This window comes from Pseudophryne corroboree, chromosome 1 (assembly GCF_028390025.1).
Source record: "Pseudophryne corroboree isolate aPseCor3 chromosome 1, aPseCor3.hap2, whole genome shotgun sequence".
NCBI classification, from domain to species: Eukaryota; Metazoa; Chordata; class Amphibia; order Anura; family Myobatrachidae; genus Pseudophryne; species Pseudophryne corroboree.
In genome coordinates this window covers 145,711,946-145,732,331 of record NC_086444.1, presented here as the reverse complement: position 1 = coordinate 145,732,331, position 20,386 = coordinate 145,711,946, and the positions used below count along the sequence as shown (strand labels likewise).

Genomic DNA, 20,386 nt, shown 5'->3' with positions numbered 1-20,386 from the left:
AAAAATGCATCACATATAGCTCCTGGGCTATATGGATGCATTTAACCCCTGCCAGAATACATAGAAAAACGGGTGATAAGGCCGCCGATAAGGGGGCGGAGCCTATCTCCTCAGCACACTGGCGCCATTTTCCCTCACAGCTCCGTTAGAGGGAAGCTCCCTGGCTCTCCCCTGCAGTCACTACACTACAGAAAGGGTTAAAAAAGAGAGGGGGGCACTAATTAGGCGCAGTATTAACTATACAGCAGCTATAAGGGGAAAAACACTTATATAAGGTTATCCCTGTATATATATAGCGCTCTGGTGTGTGCTGGCAAACTCTCCCTCTGTCTCCCCAAAGGGCTAGTGGGGTCCTGTCCTCTATCAGAGCATTCCCTGTGTGTGTGCTGTATGTCGGTACTTTTGTGTCGACATGTATGAGGAGAAAAATGATGTGGAGACGGAGCAGATTGCCTGTAATAGTGATGTCACCCCCTAGGGGGTCGACACCTGAGTGGATGAACTGTTGGAAGGAATTACGTGACAGTGTCAGCTCTGTATAAAAGACAGTGGTTGACATGAGACAGCCGGCTACTCAGCTTGTGCCTGTCCAGACGTCTCATAGGCCGTCAGGGGCTCTAAAGCGCCCGTTACCTCAGATGGCAGATATAGACGCCGACACGGATACTGACTCCAGTGTCGACGGTGAAGAGACGAATGTGACTTCCAGTAGGGCCACACGTTACATGATTGAGGCAATGAAAAATGTTTTACACATTTCTGATAATACGAGTACCACCAAAAAAGGGGTATTATGTTCGGTGAGGAAAAACTACCTGTAGTTTTCCTGAATCTGAGAAATTAAATGAGGTGTGTGATGATGCGTGGGTTTCCCCCGATAACAACTGATAATTTCTAAAATGTTATTGGCATTATATCCTTTCCCGCCAGAGGTTAGGGTGCGTTGGGAAACACCCCCTAGGGTGGATAAAGTGCTCACACGCTTGTAAGGGCTCTACCTTCGCCTGAGATGGCCGCCCTTAAGGATCCTGCTGATAGAAAGCAGGAGGGTATCCTAAAAGGTATTTACACACATACTGGTGTTATACTGCGACCAGCAATCGCCTCAGCCTGGATGTGCAGTGCTGGGTTGGCGTGGTCGGATTCCCTGACTGAAAATATTGATACCCTAGATAGGGACAGTATATTTTTGCCTATAGAGCATTTAAAAGATGCATTTCTTTATATGCGTGATGCACAGCGGAATATTTGCCGACTGGCATCAAGTCTAAGCGCGTTGTCCATTTCTACCAGTAGAGGGTTATGGACACGTCAGTGGTCAGGTGATGCGTATTCCAAACGGCATTTGGAAGTATTGCTTTATTAAGGGGAGGAGTTATTTGGGGTCGGTCTTTCAGACCTGGTGGCCACGGCAACAGCTGGGAATTCCACGTTTGTACCCCAGGTCGCCTCTCAACATGAGAAGACACTGTATTATCAGGCGCAGTCTTTTCGTGGACAAGGTTCCTCATTTCTGCCCCGTGACAGAGGGAGAGGAAAAAGGCTGCAAAAATCAGCCAGTTCCCAGGAACAGAAACCCTCTCCCGCCTCTGCCAAGCCCTCAGTATACGCTGGGGCTTTACAAGCAGAATCAGGCACGGTGGGGGGCCCGTCTCAATGAATTTCAGCGCGCAGTGGGCTCACTCGCAAGTAGACCCCTGGATCCTTCAGGTGATATCTCAGGGGTACAAATTAGAATTCGAGACGTCTCCCCCTCGCCGTTTCCTAAAGTCGGCTTTACCGATGTCTCCTTCTGACAGGGAGACAGTTTTGGAAGCCATTCACAAGCTGTATTCCCAGCAGGTGATAATCAAGATACCCCTCCTGCAACAGGGAACGGGGTATTATTCCACACTGTTGTGGTACCGAAGCCGGACGGCTCGGTGAGACCGATTCTAAATCTAAAATCTTTGAACACTTACATACAGAGGTTCAAATTCAAGATCGAGTCACTCAGAGCAGTGATTGCGAACCTGGAAGAAGGGGACTACATGATGTCTCGGGACATCAAGGATGCTTACCTTCATGTCAAAATTTACCCTTCTCACCAAGGGTACCTCAGGTTTATGGTACAGAACTGTCACTATCAGTTCAGACGCTGCCGTATGGATGGTCCACGGCACCCCGGGTCTTTACCAAGGTAATGGCCGAAATGATGATATTCCTTCGAAGGAAGTGAATTTTAGTTATCCCTTACTTGGACAATTCCCTGATAAGGGTAAGATCCAGGGAACAGTTGGAGGTCGGTGTAGCACTATCTCAGGTAGTGTTGCGGCAGCACGATTGGATTCTCAATATTCCAAAATCGCACCTGGTTCCGACGACGTGTCTTCTGTTCCTAGGGATGATCCTGGACACAGTCCAGAAAAAGGTGTTTCTCCCGGAGGAGAAAGCTAGGGAGTTATCCGAGCTAGTCAGGAACCTCCTAAAACCGAGCCAAGTCTCAGTGCATCAATGCACAAGGGTTCTGGGTAAAATGGTGGCTTCCTACGAAGCAATCCCATTCGACAGATTCCACGCACCAGTGGGACCTGCTGGACAAATGGTCCGGGTCGCATCTTCAGATGCATCAGCGGATAACCCTGTCACCAAGGACAAGGGTGTCCCTCCTGTGGTGGTTGCAGAGTGCTCATCTTCTAGAGGGCCGCAGATTAGGCATTCAGGACTGGGTCCTGGTGACCACGGATGCCAGCCTGCGAGGCTGGGGAGCAGTCACACAGGGAAGGAATATCCAGGGCTTATGGTCAAGCCTGGAGACATCACTTCACATAAATATCCTGAAGCTAAGGGACATTTACAATGCTCTAAGCTTAGCAAGACCTCTGCTTCAGGGTCAGCCGGTGTTGATCCAGTCGGACAACATTACGGCAGTCACCCACGTAAACAGACAGGGTGGCACAAGAAGCAGGAGGGCAATGGCAGAAGCTGCAAGGATTCTTCGCTGGGCGGAAAATCATGTGATAGCACTGTCAGCAGTATTCATTCCGGGAGTGGACAACTGGGAAGCAGACTTCCTCAGCACGACCTCCACCCGGGAGAGTGGGGACTTCACCCAGAAGTCTTCCACATGATTAAAAACTCGACAGGTGTTGCGCCAGGTCCAGGGACCCTCAGGCAATAAGCTGTAGACGCTCTGGTTACACCGTGGGTGTACCAGTCAGGGTATGTGTTCCCTCCTCTGCCTCTCATACCCAAGGTACTGAGATTGATAAGATGGAGAGGAGTAAGCTCTATATTCGTAGTTCCGGATTGGCCAAGAAGAACTTGGTAACCGGAACTTCAAGAGATACTCACGGAAGATCCGTGGCCTCTACCTCTAAGAAGGGACCTGCTCCAGCAAGGACCCTGTCTGTTCCAAGACTTACCGCGGCTGCGTTTGACGGCATGGCGGTTGAACGCCGGATCCTGAAGGAAAAAAGGCATTCCGGATGAAGTCATCCCTATCCTGATCAAAGCCAGGAAGGATGTAACCGCAAAAACATTATCACCGCAATTGGCGAAAATATGTTACGTGGTGCGAGGCCAGTAAGGCCCGACGGAGGAAATTCAACTGGGTCGATTCCTACATTTCCTGCAAACAGGAGTGTCTATGGGCCTGAAATTGGGGTCCATTAAGGTTCAAATTTCGGCCCTGTCAATTTTCTTCCAAAAAAGAACTAGCTTCAGTCCCTGAAGTTCAGACGTTTGTAAAAGGGGTACTGCATATACAGCCTCCTTTTGTGCCTCCAGTGGCACTTTGGGATCTCAATGTAGTTTTGGGTTCCAAAAGTCACATTGGTTTGAACCACTTAAATCTGTGGAGTTAAAATATCTCACATGAAAAGTGGTCATGCTGTTGGCCCTGGCCTGGGCCAGGCGCGTGTCAGAATTGGCGGCTTTATCCTGAAAAAGCCCTTATCTGATTTTCCATTCGGACAGGGCAGAATTGAGGACTCGTCCTCAGTTTCTCCCCAAGGTGGTTTCAGCGTTTCACCTGAACCAACCTATTGGTGGTGCCTGCGGCTACTAGGGACTTGGAGGCCTCCAAGTTGCTAGACGTTGTCAGTGCCCTGAAAATATATGTTTCCAGGACGGCTGGAGTCAGGAAATCTGACTCGCTGTTTATCCTGTATGCACCCAACAAGCTGGGTGCTCCTGCTTCTAAGCAGACTATTGCTCGTTGGATTTGTAGTACAATTCAGCTTGCACATTCTGTGGCAGGCCTGCCACAGCCAAAAATCTGTAAATGCCCACTCCACAAGGAAGGTGGGCTCATCTTGGGCGGCTGCCCGAGGGGTCTCGGCTTTACAACTTTGCCGAGCAGCTACTTGGTCAGGAGCAAATACGTTTGTAAAATTCTACAAAATTGATATCCTGGCTGAGGAGGACCTGGAGTTCTCTCATTTGGTGCTGCAGAGTCATCCGCACTCTCCCGCCCGTTTGGGAGCTTTGGTATAATCCCCATGGTCCTTACGGAGTCCCCAGCATCCACTTAGGACGTTAGAGAAAATAAGAATTTACTTACCGATAATTCTATTTCTCATAGTCCGTAGTGGATGCTGGGCGCCCATCCCAAGTGCGGATTGTCTGCAATACTTGTACATAGTTATTGTTACAAAAATCGGGTTATTATTGTTGTGAGCCATCTTTCAGAGGCTCCTCTGTTATCATGCTGTTAACTGGGTTCAGATCACAGGTTGTACAGTGTGATTGGTGTGGCTGGTATGAGTCTTACCCGGGATTCAAAATCCTTCCTTATTGTGTACGCTCGTCCGGGCACAGTATCCTAACTGAGGCTTGGAGGAGGGTCATAGGGGGAGGAGCCAGTGCACACCAGATAGTCCTAAAGCTTTCTTTAGATGTGCCCAGTCTCCTGCGGAGCCGCTAATCCCCATGGTCCTTACGGAGTCCCCAGCATCCACTACGGACTATGAGAAATAGAATTATCGGTAAGTAAATTCTTATTTTAATGCTGGAGGAAATGGAGAGCCTGTTTAGGGTTTTGCAGGGAGGTGGAACAGCGAGAGAGGAAGATCAGTCTCACCACTGCATTTAAGATGGATAGATGGGAAGAGTGAGAAGAAAAGCCAATTATTAGGAGGTGTGCTAGACAAGGAGAGAGAGAAAGAATTTGAGAATGGATTAGCTCTTCGATTGTGTCCTGAGTGAGAAAAGACCATACAGTATTTTGAAAATATATAGAAGAGGCGACAGGACTTCCCAATGCACTGGATGTGCTGTGAGAAGATTAGGGTGGCGTCAATCTATGACACAATAGCTGGATTGGAGAACAGGATGTGATTAGAAGCACTTTAGAGGAGAATAGAGGAAGTTAATTATGTTATGAAAGAGGATGAGCAGTGTTTTGGACATGTTGACTTTTATGTAGTATTGGGACATCTAGGTGGAGACAGAGACAATTGGTTACATGGGATAATAGAGAATAATGTGACCACTTGAGAGGTAGATTTGTTTTCATGGCAGCATCCTTCTGACGCTTCTGGTTATCTGATCCAAATGCTGCAGGGGGCAGCATTTGACCAAGAAAGTCACGTGTTTCGTGCTCTTCCTTTCATGAGACCCTTTATGAGCACTCAGTGAGTCAATGTTCCTCACATCTGCATTGCTGTTGGGATAGAGTACGCAGTTGTTGAGCATGTTGCAATAGTTTCGGTGGATGTCTCTGTTCACTTATGGGTGGCTGCTAGACTTGCTCTGCCTCGCAGTTCCATCACTGAAATGTATGAAAAATCATCCCTCCCGCCCTCCCCTTGTCCCACATTATGGCCCCTCCCGCCCTCCCCTTGTCCCACATTATGGCCCCTCCCGCCCTCCCCTTGTCCCACATTATGGCCCCTCCCGCCCTCCCCTTGTCCCACATTATGGCCCCTCCCGCCCTCCCCTTGTCCCACATTATGGCCCCTCCCGCCCTCCCCTTGTCCCACATTATGGCCCCTCCCGCCCTCCCCTTGTCCCACATTATGGCCCCTCCCGCCCTCCCCTTGTCCCACATTATGGCCCCTCCCGCCCTCCCCTTGTCCCACATTATGGCCCCTCCCGCCCTCCCCTTGTCCCACATTATGGCCCCTCCCGCCCTCCCCTTGTCCCACATTATGGCCCCTCCCGCCCTCCCCTTGTCCCACATTATGGCCCCTCCCGCCCTCCCCTTGTCCCACATTATGGCCCCTCCCGCCCTCCCCTGTCCCACATTATGGTCCCTCCCACCCTCCCCTTGTCCCACATTATGGTCCCTCCCGCCCTCCCCTTGTCCCACATTATGGCCCCTCCCGCCCTCCCCTTGTCCCACATTATGGCCCCTCCCACCCTCCCCTTGTCCCACATTATGGCCCCTCCCACCCTCCCCTTGTCCCACATTATGGCCCCTCCCGCCATCCCCTTGTCTCACATTATGGCCCCCGCCACCCTCCCCTTGTCCCACTTTATGGCCCCTCCCGCCCTCCCCTTGTCCCACTTTATGGCCCCTCCCGCCCTCCCCTTGTCCCACATTATGGCCCCTCCCGCCCTCCCCTTGTCCCACATTATGGCCCCTCCCACCCTCCCCTTGTCCCACATTATGGCCCCTCCCACCCTCCCCTTGTCCCACATTATGGCCCCTCCCACCCTCCCCTTGTCCCACATTATGGCCCCTCCCGCCCTCCCCTTGTCCCACATTATGGCCCCTCCCGCCCTCCCCTTGTCCCACATTATGGCTCCTCCCGCCCTAACCTTGTCCCACATTATGGCCCCTCCCGCCCTCCCCTTGTCCCACATTATGGATCCTCCCGCCCTCCCCTTGTTCCACATTATGGCCCCTCACGCCCTCCCCTTGTCCCACATTATGGCCCCTCACGCCCTCCCCTTGTCCCACATTATGGCCCCTCACGCCCTCCCCTTGTCCCACATTATGGCTCCTCCCACCCTCCCCTTGTCCCACATTATGGCCCCTCCCGCCCTCCCCTTGTCCCACATTATGCCCCATCCAGCCTATGCACAGACATTTCCCATCTACATAAAGCAGACCTGTGAAGAGCAGATACCTAGCCCCTTTCTACACTATCCACCAACACAAAGTAAGAGATTGTGGGGGAGGATAGTACCAAATAAATCACGCCAGGTCATTTTATTATAGGACAACCAGCGGCACATATGCCATTCTGGTCCAGGGCACATTGGCAATAAAATTCTCTATACTTTTAAATGCTTGTCTTACATCTAAATCCAATAAAAAATGAAGTATCCATAGATATTATAATGAATATTGGTTTCTATCTATGTCGTCTTTATGTTGACTTAAAATATGTGATATATGAATTTTTATCCGTTTTTTTCCCAAGTATATAATTGAAATAAATAAATGTCTCTACTTTATGAAATAACTGAAGCCAAACATTCAACGTCTAAATGAAACTTGTCTACTATACTATTATATTACCCTACAAAAGGTCATTAAAGAGAAGCAGGGTTTGTTTGTTGTTGTTTTTTTACAAATTATTTGTCTATATTATTAGAATTTTACAATAATACAGCAATAAACTGTCTATTTCCATCTCTCCAGAGCCCAAATTAAGTGTAATCAATAGATTTGCAATATTGCCCCTTCTGGTTATATTATTATGAAAAATGATAAAATGCTTGTCTTACCCTGCTGGGAATTTGCAACAAGGCGTTCTATGGGAAAATAACTTCTCGTCAGCAAAGAGATTTATAATACCTGGGTTGTCTTCAAGATACAGGTTGCATACTTGTATTGCATAATTCTATATAATGTAATCATGTTATTTTTCACCCCATTTCCCTATAGGAAGCAGCCCGCAAGACAGCCCGAGGAACTTCTCTCCCAGTGCATCAGCTCATTTTTCATTTGCACGAAGGTAGATATTTGGTCCCAAAGTACATGGGGCACAATTTCTCATTCAGTAGCGCCTAATTAGCATCCTAATCTTGTCTAATTGCTTTCTAAGGCTTTGTATCTAGCAAATAACACATTATTCACAATTATTAATTTACATGCATAGTTTATCATGGCCATGCTTCTTGTGTTAGGGGTTATTTGTAAATACACATCACAACATGTCAATCCATTTTTATGTTCCTTGATCTCCAAAAACTAGCATGCAATATGTTAATACAACAGCATATTAATAACAATACTGTATTAAGGACTTGACAATTATTTTTACAGTTAAAACTTAAATTTGCAGCAGAAACCCTTGTTTGCTGACAGTGGGGGGTATTCAATTGTTTTTGAAGTCAGTTGGGTGTCTGTTTTTTTCCCCTCTATCTAATAGACAGGAAAAAACAGACACCCAACCGACTTTTCAAACAATTGAATTCCCCCCCAGTGAATGATACTATATAAACTGCAAAGTAACGGGGGCAAACACAGGGTTTTCATGAGGAGGGTTACACACACACACACACACACACACACGCACGCACGCACGCACGCACGCACGCACACACGCACACACACACACACACACACACACTTGCTGTTGGCAAGGCCAATGCTGCACAGTTGTATGGGAGGGGCGGAGCCAAATGGCAGGGCTCTCAGTTAGTCAGTTAGGTCTCTAGGTATTGAGAAATTCCCCCTACATGCGTCACTGAGTAAATATGTAAATTATTCTTGGCTGTTGCCCTATAACTATAATAACCTATAATACTCTTATACCGCATTCAGATCGCAAATGCCGGATCCTACCCGGTAAGACAAACGTGTACTTACCGGGTGGGATCTGGCATTTGCGCTCCTCTGCTGGCTTTCCGACCCGGCAATATACCGGGTCGGTTGCCATAGCAGCGGAGGGAGCAGCAGCAGCGGGGGTGGAGGCGGCGCCGGGAGATGAGCTCATCTCCTGCGCCGCCTCTGCCTATGCTGTGAATGGGAGCCGATTCGCATCGGAACGGCTCCCATTCACACTGCGCCTGACCCGGTAAGAACCCTTCTTTTTTACCAGGTTGAATTACCGGGTCAGGCGACCCGCTAATTCACAATTGGACCTTTCACATCGCACACGGACCCGTTTCGACACGGCAATATGCCGTGTCGGTACCGGGTTTTCAGTGCAATGTGAAAGGGGTATAACTGATATATGTGAAGGTTCTAAAAAGTTAATATTGTGCCGGTTGTTGTTAGAGAATATTCCTTAATAGTTTAATTGTATGAAATTAATACATAGTAAATTTTGGGGCTTAGCATTGCACTGTTTTTATTGAACAGGACTGATGGACGGCGTTGGTCTTTGGCCTCTCTGCCCTCATCTGGGTATGGAACGAATACACCGAGCTCCACCGTATCTGTAAGTGTCATTGCCTGCATTCTACATCCTCCCCCCCTCTCTCTCTCTCTCTCTCTCGCTCTCTCTCTCTCTCTCTCTCTCTCTATATATATATATATATATATATATATATACAGTATATATATAAAAACTTGTAAATATTATAACTTCAGCGTTCATTAGAGATAGTAATCCACCCTCGTAGATGACCTTCTATTTCTGTGACCTGACTCTGCCCACAGCATTGTGGTGTTATGTGGCCCGATAGCGCCTTGGTGACCTCTAATATCTAAAATGTTTATAGCTACAGTCCATTATCCCATATATTACTATGGTTCTTAGTATGCTTATATACAGTATTTGTGAGTGTTAACTCTTTAGAATGTTGAGTCAATGTAACGGACTTTGCCTAATGTTTTATTGCTGATATACTGTGCGCCTTGTATACAGCAGCTGTTGCATAAAGGACTAGAGCTTTGGCGGCATGGTTGGCGTTGTATTTCTGCTTAACAGTCCTGAGGTCCTGAATTATTATTATTATTATTATTATTATTATTATTTATTTATATGGTGCCAGTAGGGTTCTGCAGCGCCTAATACTACGGTACTATACTGGAAACTACTGAGGAGGAAAGGGGATCTAGGAGTCACAATTTCAGGTGACTTATAGGCAGGTAAGCAATGTAACACACCAATGAGGAAGGCTAGTCAGATGCTTGGCTGCATTGGGAGAGGAATCAGCAGTAGAAAGAAAGAAGTAATAATGCCACTGTATAGGTCATTTGTACGGCCTCATCTAGAATACTGTGTTCAATTCTGGAGGCCATATCTTCAAAAGGATATTGATACATTAGAGACTGTACAAAGAAAGGCAACTAAAATGGTGCATGGCCTACAGTACATTACAAAACATACCCAGAAAGATTAAGAAATCTCAATATGTATAGTTAGGGGCAGAGAAGGGAAAGGGGGGAAATGATATTAGAAACTTTCAAATATATCAAGGGTTTTAACAAAGTCCAGGAGGGGAACATTCTTCAAATGAAGAGAAGCAATTGGACACAAGTACATGCACTGAGACTGGAGGGGGGTAGGTTCAGGGGAAATTTGAGGAAAGATTACTGCACGGAAAGAGTAGTGGACAAGTGGAATAGCCTCCCATCAGAGGTGATAGAGGCTAAGTCAGTAGAGCAATTTAAACATGCATGGGATAGACATAAGGATATCCTTACAAAGAATTAAGGTTCAAATGAGGTTTGAGATAAAAAAAACATGGTTAAAAAGGGGCAGACTAGAGGGGCCAAGTGGTTCTTTTCTGCCGTTTCTATGTAACAAAAGGCCTAATTCAGCATGGATCACTATTTAGAGAAATCGCAAATTGAGCAATTATCAAATGGCTGCGCATGTATAACATTCACATTGTGCACACGTGAGGGGTAAAAGTGACAGAAAATGCGAACAGATCACAATGTAGCCGCTGTTTAACTGATAGGAAGCGGTCTTGGGTGGATACCTGAGGTTTTCTGGGTGTATCAGAAAAACCGCAGGCGTGCTCAGGCGTTTTTGTAGAGGGTCTCTGGTGTCAGCGCAGACCACTTCCAGGCAATCTCAGTCGCAGATTAGTGTCAGCCTCAGACCTACTCACATTGCTCAGATGGCAAAGTTTCTTTGATATTCTGGAAATTACGTATGCATCTGCGAGTGGATAGCGATCTGCGATACAGTACAAGACAATGTAGGACAAGTAAGTATTATATAAACATTTCTGCATCCGGGGATATGACACTGAAATAAGCACCAGGGTGGTAGAAGCCGAGGGTTAGGTGCCGTTATAGGGAGTACGGAGTAGATGATAGTCTAAGTAAGAGAAAGGAAAAGCATATGAGAAAAAAGCGGCCTGCTAACATTCTAAAGGGGAGGGGCAGACAGGGGTGACATATGTGGGGTAGACGATGAGCATGGAACAGAGGGTTAGGATAAGCGATGGCTGGGTTGCATGAAGAAGTGGATCTTTAAGTTTGTATTTTGTTTGCGTGTGTTTCCATCTGGTGCTCTAATTTCCTCACACAGTCCAAGAATGCATTAGTAGGTTAATTGGCTTCTGACAAATAGAAAATCAACCTTTAGTGTCTCTGTGTTTGTGTGCCCATGTGATAGGGAATATAGACTGTAAGCTCCACTGGTGCATGGCCTAACTGAAATATTCTCTGTAAAGTGCTGCAGAATACATTATATGTTTGCTATATAAATGACTGTTAGAAGCATCGTATTTATCAAAATGCATAAATTTAGACAATAGAGCTAGCAAATTCGACAATTTAGGAGAATTGGGGGATATCCATAATTTAAGTATAAGTTTCTTCGCTGAGGTAAGTAGAATAGTTAAAAAAAAGGTATTAGATGTCGTTGATGTAAAGGAACGTTCCAAACAAATAAATGATTGTTAATAAACAGTGTGAGACGAATGCAGAGAGATGTAATTGGTCCGTAACGTGCACCAGTTGTCTGCGCACAGTGAATTCAGCCACTTTACGGGACAAAACTAAATTCATGAGGTTATGGCCTCCATAGCTCTTTACCTCTCATCAGTCTCTGATATCCATGCTCATTGCCTCAACAACCGAAAAAAACTAAATGCCATATGCTAAATTGTAATACATATGTTCATGTGCATACTACTGTACATGCTTGTACTGTAGGTGAGTATTTGGTGTGCCATGATTATCTGACCCAGTTTCCCCTTGATATTGTCTTCTTGTACCTGCTATAATTGTATTCACAGTGACATTTGTGTTGGGAGTGAATGATAGAACTGGTATCATTTTACTGTTATGCCAGTGTAAGCATTAATTCAGTAATTTTTTTTACCACTGTGAGATGTTTAGAAAGTGTGAGCAGCCAGGTGAAGGTGATATTGGACATAAACAAGTGTCACGAGTGAATGTAAATGGATTACTCACCGGGACTTTTCCCTGTTGCAGCCAGGCCATGCAGCCACTCCTTTCCTGACTGTAATATGAGTGATGGGCTAGATCTAGTGCTTGGGGAACAGGAAAAGCAACAAGATCTGCATTTTAAGCACCACACCTTGTAAACGTGAATATACAGGCTACCATTACTCTCGGGAGTCACTGGCTTCATCCCTGTGCCACAAAAGCACGCCTGCACCTCTTGGTCATCCACCTGTTCAGCAATAAGCTGGGGTTTGGGTGTCCTTTTAAACTACACCTTTACCTTCTTAATAATGTGGGTTTAATGCACTGGGAGGACACAGAGGATGATATGGGTCTCTGTTTTAGATAATGCTGCATTCATCTTGTGTCCATGCAACAGTTGTTGTACTTTTGTTTGCGTTTTTTATATACTTTATATATTTTTTAACCTCCTTTTTTTCATTGTTCTTGTAAACATAATACTGAAACACTATTTACTTTTGTTAAACACTATACATTTTATATTGCCATTGCATACCTCCCAACTTTCTTCTTACTGAAAGAGGGTCACACGTGCGGCGAAGCCACGCGCGCTCTAGAAAAAGGGACATGGCCTATAAAAATGGGGCACGGCTTCGCGGAGGACCCGCGATCACGAGCCACGCCCCCTTCCCATTTTCATCAGTGAGGGGCATGCCTAGCGCTCCGTGAGCTGCTGGCATGCCCCCTCTCCTCCTGTCTCCTGTCTCCACTGTATAAACGCTGTGCACATGCGCACAGCGTCTATTCACCGTTGCTCAGGAGCCTCCCAACTGCCCCCCCTCCTCCCCCCACCACGGGACACTGCGGCCCACGGGTGGGACAGCGGGTCAGTCCCTAAAAAGCAGGACTGTCCTGCGAAAATCGGGACAGTTGGGAGGTATGCCATTGCTGAGTAGTCTAAGAGAACTCTCATGTCTGGAAGTTGCTTTCTTCATTTTTCTTTTTATTCGTTACGAGCTTCGCTACTACCTACGCATTACATTTTACTAACCTCGCCCCTTCCCCAAGCCTGCGTAGTGAAGAACATACATTAACACACATGTGATTAATGGGTTGCAAAAGAAGAACAATTGGAAAGCATGCTGCTAATATGAGAATTATGGCTGTATTGTCTGGGGATGCAGTCAGTTTACCTCCAATCAAAATCCAGACGTTCAAAATCCCGACACCAATTGACCGATGGTCAAGATCCCGACAAGGTCAAAATCCCGACATGGACAAAATACCGACATTTAAAATACCTACAAGGTCAAAATACCGACATGTAAAATGCCGACAGGTCAAAATACAGACATGAGTTTTTCATGATTTTTTTCATTGAAACCAACTTGTTCATACTTTACCATCCCAGTGGACCTGGAGGGGGAATATAATAGTGTGACGAGCGCAGCGAGGCACCGTGCCCGAAGCATGGCGAGCGCAGCGAGCCATGCGAGGGGACGCGGTACACTTTATATGGTGTCCATGTTGACTTATGTCGACATACACACACAAAAACAACCAAAAAAGCATGTCGGTATTTTGACCTGTCGGCATTTTAGATGTCGGTATTTTGACCTTGTCGGTATTTTAAATGTCGGTATTTTGTCCATGTCGGGATTTTGACCTTGTCGGGATTTTGACCATCGGTCAATTGGTGTCGGGATTTTGAACGTCGGGATTTTGATTGGAGGTATTTCATACCGATTCCATTGTCTGTTTTGATTTTTCAGAAATCAGGCCTTAAACCAGTGATGGGGAACCTTTGACACTACAGCTGTTGTTAAACTACACATCCCAGAATGCCCTGCTACGGTTTTGCTATTTGGCCATGCTAAAACTGTAGCAGGGCATGCTGGGATGTGTAGTTTAACAACAGCTGGAGTGCCAAAAGTTGCCCGTCACTGCCCTAAACAGAATAAAACTCAAAACAGATGAGACTATTATTAAAGCATAAACGTGATACAAACTGCAGCTGACACAGGTGCTGAAAGTGTCTAGCCTTAGGCCAGGGAAGATTCATCCCAAGGTCAGTAAAGTCACAGGTAGATCATCTGACAGATCACTGGTGCTTGTGAAATGACGGAGGAAATGTTGTAATGCTGGGTTAGGGTGTGCCACCTCCATAGGTGGTGTCTCTACATTGCCAGACTGAAGATTAGGGATGATTTGTTTTGCAAGGTCATGCAGGGTTGACAGTATCAGTTTACAACAAGTCGGATGTATGGCCTTTGTGTCATGTAGAGGTGCGGTTCACACCTCAGTCTTCCCTGTCATTTTGAAGGAAGCCTCACATCATTACTTTGTGCTGTTGGAGGACCATTCTCTTTCTATTATCTAACCTATTGTGGCTTCTTTCTGCCTCCATTCCCCTCCATAGATCACCCTGCCACATGCTACCCTGCCCCCATGACACACAAGTTAGGCTAGGTACATACCTATACATATGTTGGCCCGTTCACCCAATATCGGACAATTGTGTAGGTGTGTATGCGGGACTATTGCAGGAACGTTATCCGATAAACAGCTTAAATTACTCCTGCAACAGTCAAGATCAGGAGGTTGCATCTCATGTGCTGTTTAATATTCATCTGCCCAACCTCCCGATCCCACAGAAGCCAGTACACACTGAAGTATTTATAGCACAGTGTGTACAGAGCTCTCAGGGGATCCAGATAGATAGATACATACTAGTCGGCTGATCGGGAGGGTTTACAGCTGAGTGATCGCAAAGGTGTGTACCCAGCTTTACTGCGTCCAAGCAAACAGCACATGTACAGTATATCCTGACATCCTGTACTCTGCAGCCATAACCATGCTGATGGATCAGGTTCTTTTACCCCCGCTTCACTTCAAAAAGTGGGGACACGTGAAGACTCTCAGACACAAGATCAAGTAAATCTTAATTCTGTGAAATTTTGTTAAACGTTCTATCAATGGAAAGCGACTGCCACTGCTAGGCATACCCTTGGGGTTGGGATTGATTTGCCAGCGGTCAGTTGGAGTTGCTGTTGCTTACCTAGATTAAGCAGCGACAGCACAAATAGAGTAACGCAGCAGGAGGCGCCATGTCTCCTGCGTGCATTACTAATCCGTGCTGCATCCTAGGACGTAGTGTCTGATCATTTCCAACACTATCAGCTGTCTTTCTGACCCGTGGGGACATGCAAACCGGTCATCATAGCGGCAACCTAGACGTCAGGAAATCTCCATCCTCTGACGGAGATCCTGGCCTCTTCCCTGCAACAGCGACAACGTGCCTGTGTTTGGAGAAAAGGGGGCCATCGCTGCCCCCTTACAGCTCCTAAATGGCATCGGTCTGTCAGTCACTGATAGGCTGATGCCGTTATGCGTCCATCGTCGCATCCCCATCCGCGCATGGAAAGAACGGGTCCTGCACATGCGCAAAGTACTGGACATCCAGTAAAACTAATTGGTACTTTGCTGCGGATGTAACAACTCCAAACACATCTACATGACCCCCAATTATATATAGTATATACGCCAGGTTTAACCCTAAAGAAAATGAAATATCATTGAAACGTTGGCTAAACACTGCATTGTGATGCTTGTTATAAGCCTGTGAGTGCCGCACCTGGAGTATGCTGTTTATCCCTATGGGTATGTGAGGGCATATATTTCTGTTGAAATTTGGCCTAAAACTACCTATTTTTTTCACACAAGTCCTAAAAGTGGATAAAGAGAACAAATCAAACAAATGAGACAAAAAAATGAGACTTGCTCATGTTATTATTGATTAAAATTATCCAATATCACATATGTGTGAGTGGCAAAAATATGTGACCCTTTGCTTTCAGTATCTGGTATCACCCCCTTGTGCAGCATTAACTGCATGTAAACGTTTCCAGTAATTGTTCATTAGTCCTGAACATCAGCTTGGAGGAATATTACCCAGTTCCTCCATTCAAAACAGCTTCAACTCTGTTATGCTGGTGGGTTTCCTCTCATAAACTGCTCGCTTCATGTTTTCCACAACATTTCCATTGGATTAAGGTCAGGACTTGGACTTGACCATTCCAAAACTTTAAATATATTCTTCTTTTGCCATTCTTTGGTCAAATGACTTGTGTGCTTTGGGTCGTTGTCTTGCTGCATAAGCCACGTTCTCTTGAGATGCAGCTCATGGACAGATGTCCTCACATTTTCCTTTAGAATATTCTGGTATAATTCAGAAATCATTGTCCCGTCAATGATGGCAAGTCATCCTGGGCCAGATGCAGCAAGACAGGCCCAAACCAGGATATCACCACCACCACCACCACCACTGTGTTTCACAGATAGTATGAGATTTTTATGCTGGAATGCAGTGTTCTCCTTTCTCCAAACATCGCTAGTTGCCTTTGTACACTCCGCCCCTCCCGGCTTCCTCTTCTGTGTCTGCAGCATCTGAAGAGCGTTTGGGTGGGAGGAGGCTAGTGGAAGCTGCTGCTCCAGAGCAACGTAAATTGGGTATAGATAGGGTCCAAAGTGTGTGTGTGTGCTGGCTCCTCCCCTTTATGCCCTCTCCCACAGCCCAGGGCCGGTCACTATCTGGAGAGGCTCCAGAGTTTTCTTCAGCTTTATTTCTATCTTTTATTATTTTCAGACAGGCACGTTGGCTCCAGGGGGGATCGAGAGCAACCTCCTACTTGGGTTAGTGGTCCGAATCACCCGGCTACAGGACATGGTCCTGAGGGATGGTACCACAGTCACTCCTGTCACTAGCGCACTGTTCCTGCAGCCAATGCCGCCACTCTAAGCAGCTGAATAAAGAAGACTGGTGAGTACACCGGGACCCCCGCGAGCGGGGTGAACGGCAGTGTAATGCTGGCGTCAGGCACCCCGGCGCACTGCCCCCACAGAAAGGGCTACTGACTCTGGAGGGGTTGTGCAGGCTGGCGATTAGCTGCCAGGTGCTAAATTGAAGCTGTCTGGCAGAAATCTTTTTTCTAGTCAATCTGTTGAGGGAAGCACCAGAGCCATGTTGGGGGAAGTGGCTTCACTCAGAGCGGGACCAGCTGTTATAAGGCGCCATTATCAGCCTTCTCTGCGGTGTACAGCGTGCTGGCACAACTACAAAAGCCCCCGGGGACCACTCAACCTACAGTGCATCATAGTGGTGGGAGCGCTCTTTCTCAAACAGCATCCCTCACTGCCCAGCGTCAGTGTCTCACTATCAGCATCAGGGGCAGACGTGTGCTGGTTCCTCTCTTTCTGTGTCTCTCTCCTATAGTTTGGGATAGAAATAACTGTGCTGTTTGTTTTCTTCCTGTGTGAATACCTTGTGTGAAGGTGCCACTATGGCAGACAAGACTGTTACATGTACTTCTCACTACCAATTATTTACACCTGCATCTGAGGATTCCAGGGTTTGTGTGAGCTGCAGTGAATCCTCTCAGAGCAGCAGCAAATCACAGGATTTGCCTCCTGCTTGGCTTTTTGCATTAAAGGGTGTAATGTCTGATATATCAACTGAATTGGCTACAGCTAAAAAGGAGAGACAGATTTTACAGAAATCTGTAAACGATTTAATGGCGGGCCAGAGTCCCTCTGCCCACCCCCCCAAGCCAATACCTAAAAAACGTATGCTGCCTCCGATCCTTCAGTCGGACTTTGAGGAGGATATTGCGGAGGTTGAGGAGGGGGAGATTGTATTGTCTGAAGATTGGGAAGATGCCACCCCCAATCAGGGAGTGGAGTCTCTTATCTATGCGATCAGGGAAGTACTGCAGAATCAGGATACTGAGTTGGATCAGTCAGCTGCTATGTTTTTTACAAAGCCAAAGAGGTCAAATGTGACTTTTCCGGTATTGGATGAGGTTTGGGTGCACCCTGATAAGAAATTTCAGGTGCCTAAGCGTTTTATGGCCACTTTTCCTTTCCCTGCGGGCAAAAGGAAAGTTTGGGAAGCTCCTTCCACAGTGGACGCTTCAGAAGTCTCACTTGGAACCTACTCGGAGGCTCCAATTTCTGGGTATGATTCTGGATACGGTGGCACAGAAGTTGTTCCTTCCTCTGGAAAAAGCAGTGGCCTTCCAGTCTCTAGTGAGGTCAGTACAGAAACCAAAGCAGGTCTCTGTGCATCTCTGTATCCGCTTGTTCGGGAAGATGGTGGCTTCTTACGAAACGATTCAGTATGGTAGGTTTCATGCGAGAACCTTCCAGCTGGATCTCCTCCGCAAATCAACAGATACACCAGGTTATTCTACTATCCCCCCCAAGCGAGGGTGTCGCTCCTGTGGTGGTTACAGACTTCCCACCTGGTGGAAGGTCGTGCCTTCGGAAGTTATCTTTGGATTCTCCTGATGACATATGCGAGTCTCAGAGGTTGGGGAGTGGTAACTCAGGGAGTTCAGTTTCAGGGAAGATGGTCCAGACAGGAGTCTACCCTTCCCATAAAAATCCTAGAGCTCAGAGCGATTTTCAGTGCTCCATTTCAGGGCTCTCATCTGCTGCGGAACCAAGCCAAGTCTGTTCCATTCAGACAACGCAACGGCAGTAGCGTACAAAAACCGCCAAGGAGGAACAAAAGCAGAGCTGCCGTGAGGGGGGTATCCCGGATTCTTCTCTGGGCGGAAAAGCATGCAAGAGCCGTGTCGGCCATGTTCATTCTCTGGGGTGGACACCTGGGAAACAGACTTCCTAAGCAGGCACGATTTCCATCCAGGAGAGTGGGGTCTTCATCCCATAGTTTTTCAACAGATAGTACGCTGGTGGGGCTGTCCGGAAATAAACCTCATGACATCGTGGAACAACTAAAAACTTCAGTGTTATTGTTCCAGGACTCAAGATCTGCAAGCAGTAGCAGTGGATGCTCTGACAACAGAATGGGATTACCAGCTGGTATATCGGTTCCCTCCATTCCCGCTGATATCCAGGGTATTACGACGGGTAAAGAAGGAGAGAGTTCAGGAAATTCTCATTGCCCCGGACTGTCCTCGCAGGACCTGGTATGCGGATCTCCTCTCCCTGTTGGTGGAAGAACCTTGGCCTCTTCCGCTCTAAGAAGATCTTCTTCAACAAGGGCCATTCGTCTATCCCGATTTACAGCGGCTGTGTTTAACGGCATGGAAGTTGAAAGGGAGATTTTAGCTAGGAAAGGCATCCCTGACACTGTCATTCCTACTATGATCCAGGCCTGGAAGGCTGTCACGTCATGCCATTAACATTTCATTTGGAAACAATATGTTTCGTGGTGTGAGGGTTGGAAGTTTTCACCTATGCAATTCAAGCTGGGATGTTTTTTTACGGTTTTTGCAGGCTGGCGTGTAGACATGGGGTTATGTCTAGGCTCTCTGAAGGTTCAGATTTCGGCCTTATCCGTTTTCTTTCAGAAACTACTTGCTGTCCTTCCGGATGTTCAGATGTTGCTGAAGGGTATGCTCCATATTCAGTCAACTTTTGTACCGCCTACGGCTCCTTGGTATCTGTCCTTGGTATTGGATTTTCTACAGTCTTCTTGGTTTGAACCATTACAGTCAGTAGAAGTGAAGTTTCTTACTTGGAAAACAGTAACGCTGTTGGTCTTAGCCTCGGCTAGAAGAGTCTTGGAGTTGGGGGCCTTGTCCTGCAAAAGTCCTTATCTGGTCTTTCGTAAGGAGAGAGCGGAGTTGAGAACTCGTCAACAGTTCTTGCCCAAGGTTGTGTTGGCTTTTCACATCAATGAACCGATTGTGGTTCCTGTCCTTCCTAAGGACTTGCCTACGTCTAAGTCCTTGGATGTTGTCCGTGCATTGAGGATCTATGTCAAGAGGACCGGTCGCTTCCGGAAATTGGATTCTCTCTTTGTCCTCTACGATGCCAATAAGATTGGCTGTCCTGCTTCTAAGCAGACTGTTGCTTGTTGGATCAAACTGACTATTCAGCATGCTTATTCTTAGTCTCATTTGCCTAGGCCTCAATCTACTACTACCCACTCGACCAGGTCAGTGGGCTTTTCATGGGCGACTGCCCGGGGTGTTTCAGCTTTGCAGTTGTGTCGTGCTGCTACCTGGTCTGGTACAAACACCTTTGTGAGGTTTTATCGGTTTGATAACCTGGCATCTGAGGTCCTGCAGGTGTCTGAGCACGTTCCCACCCTTTCTGGGAGCTTTCAGATGTTCACACCATATTATAGTACCTTCCCCGGTATCC

General features: G+C 46.9%; 1 protein-coding gene across 9 annotated transcripts in view; it reads left to right on the top strand.

Moving 5' to 3' along the window:
- MAST4 (microtubule associated serine/threonine kinase family member 4) overlaps positions 1-20,386 on the top strand; it is an 875,018-nt gene that overhangs the window by 745,647 nt on the left and 108,985 nt on the right. For all 9 annotated transcript variants that reach the window (XM_063963429.1, XM_063963416.1, XM_063963420.1 and 6 more), the window contains 2 exons: positions 7,820-7,889; positions 9,242-9,320. In XM_063963429.1, coding sequence (XP_063819499.1) covers positions 7,820-7,889; positions 9,242-9,320 — 149 coding nt within the window. The remainder of the gene's footprint in view (positions 1-7,819; positions 7,890-9,241; positions 9,321-20,386) is intronic.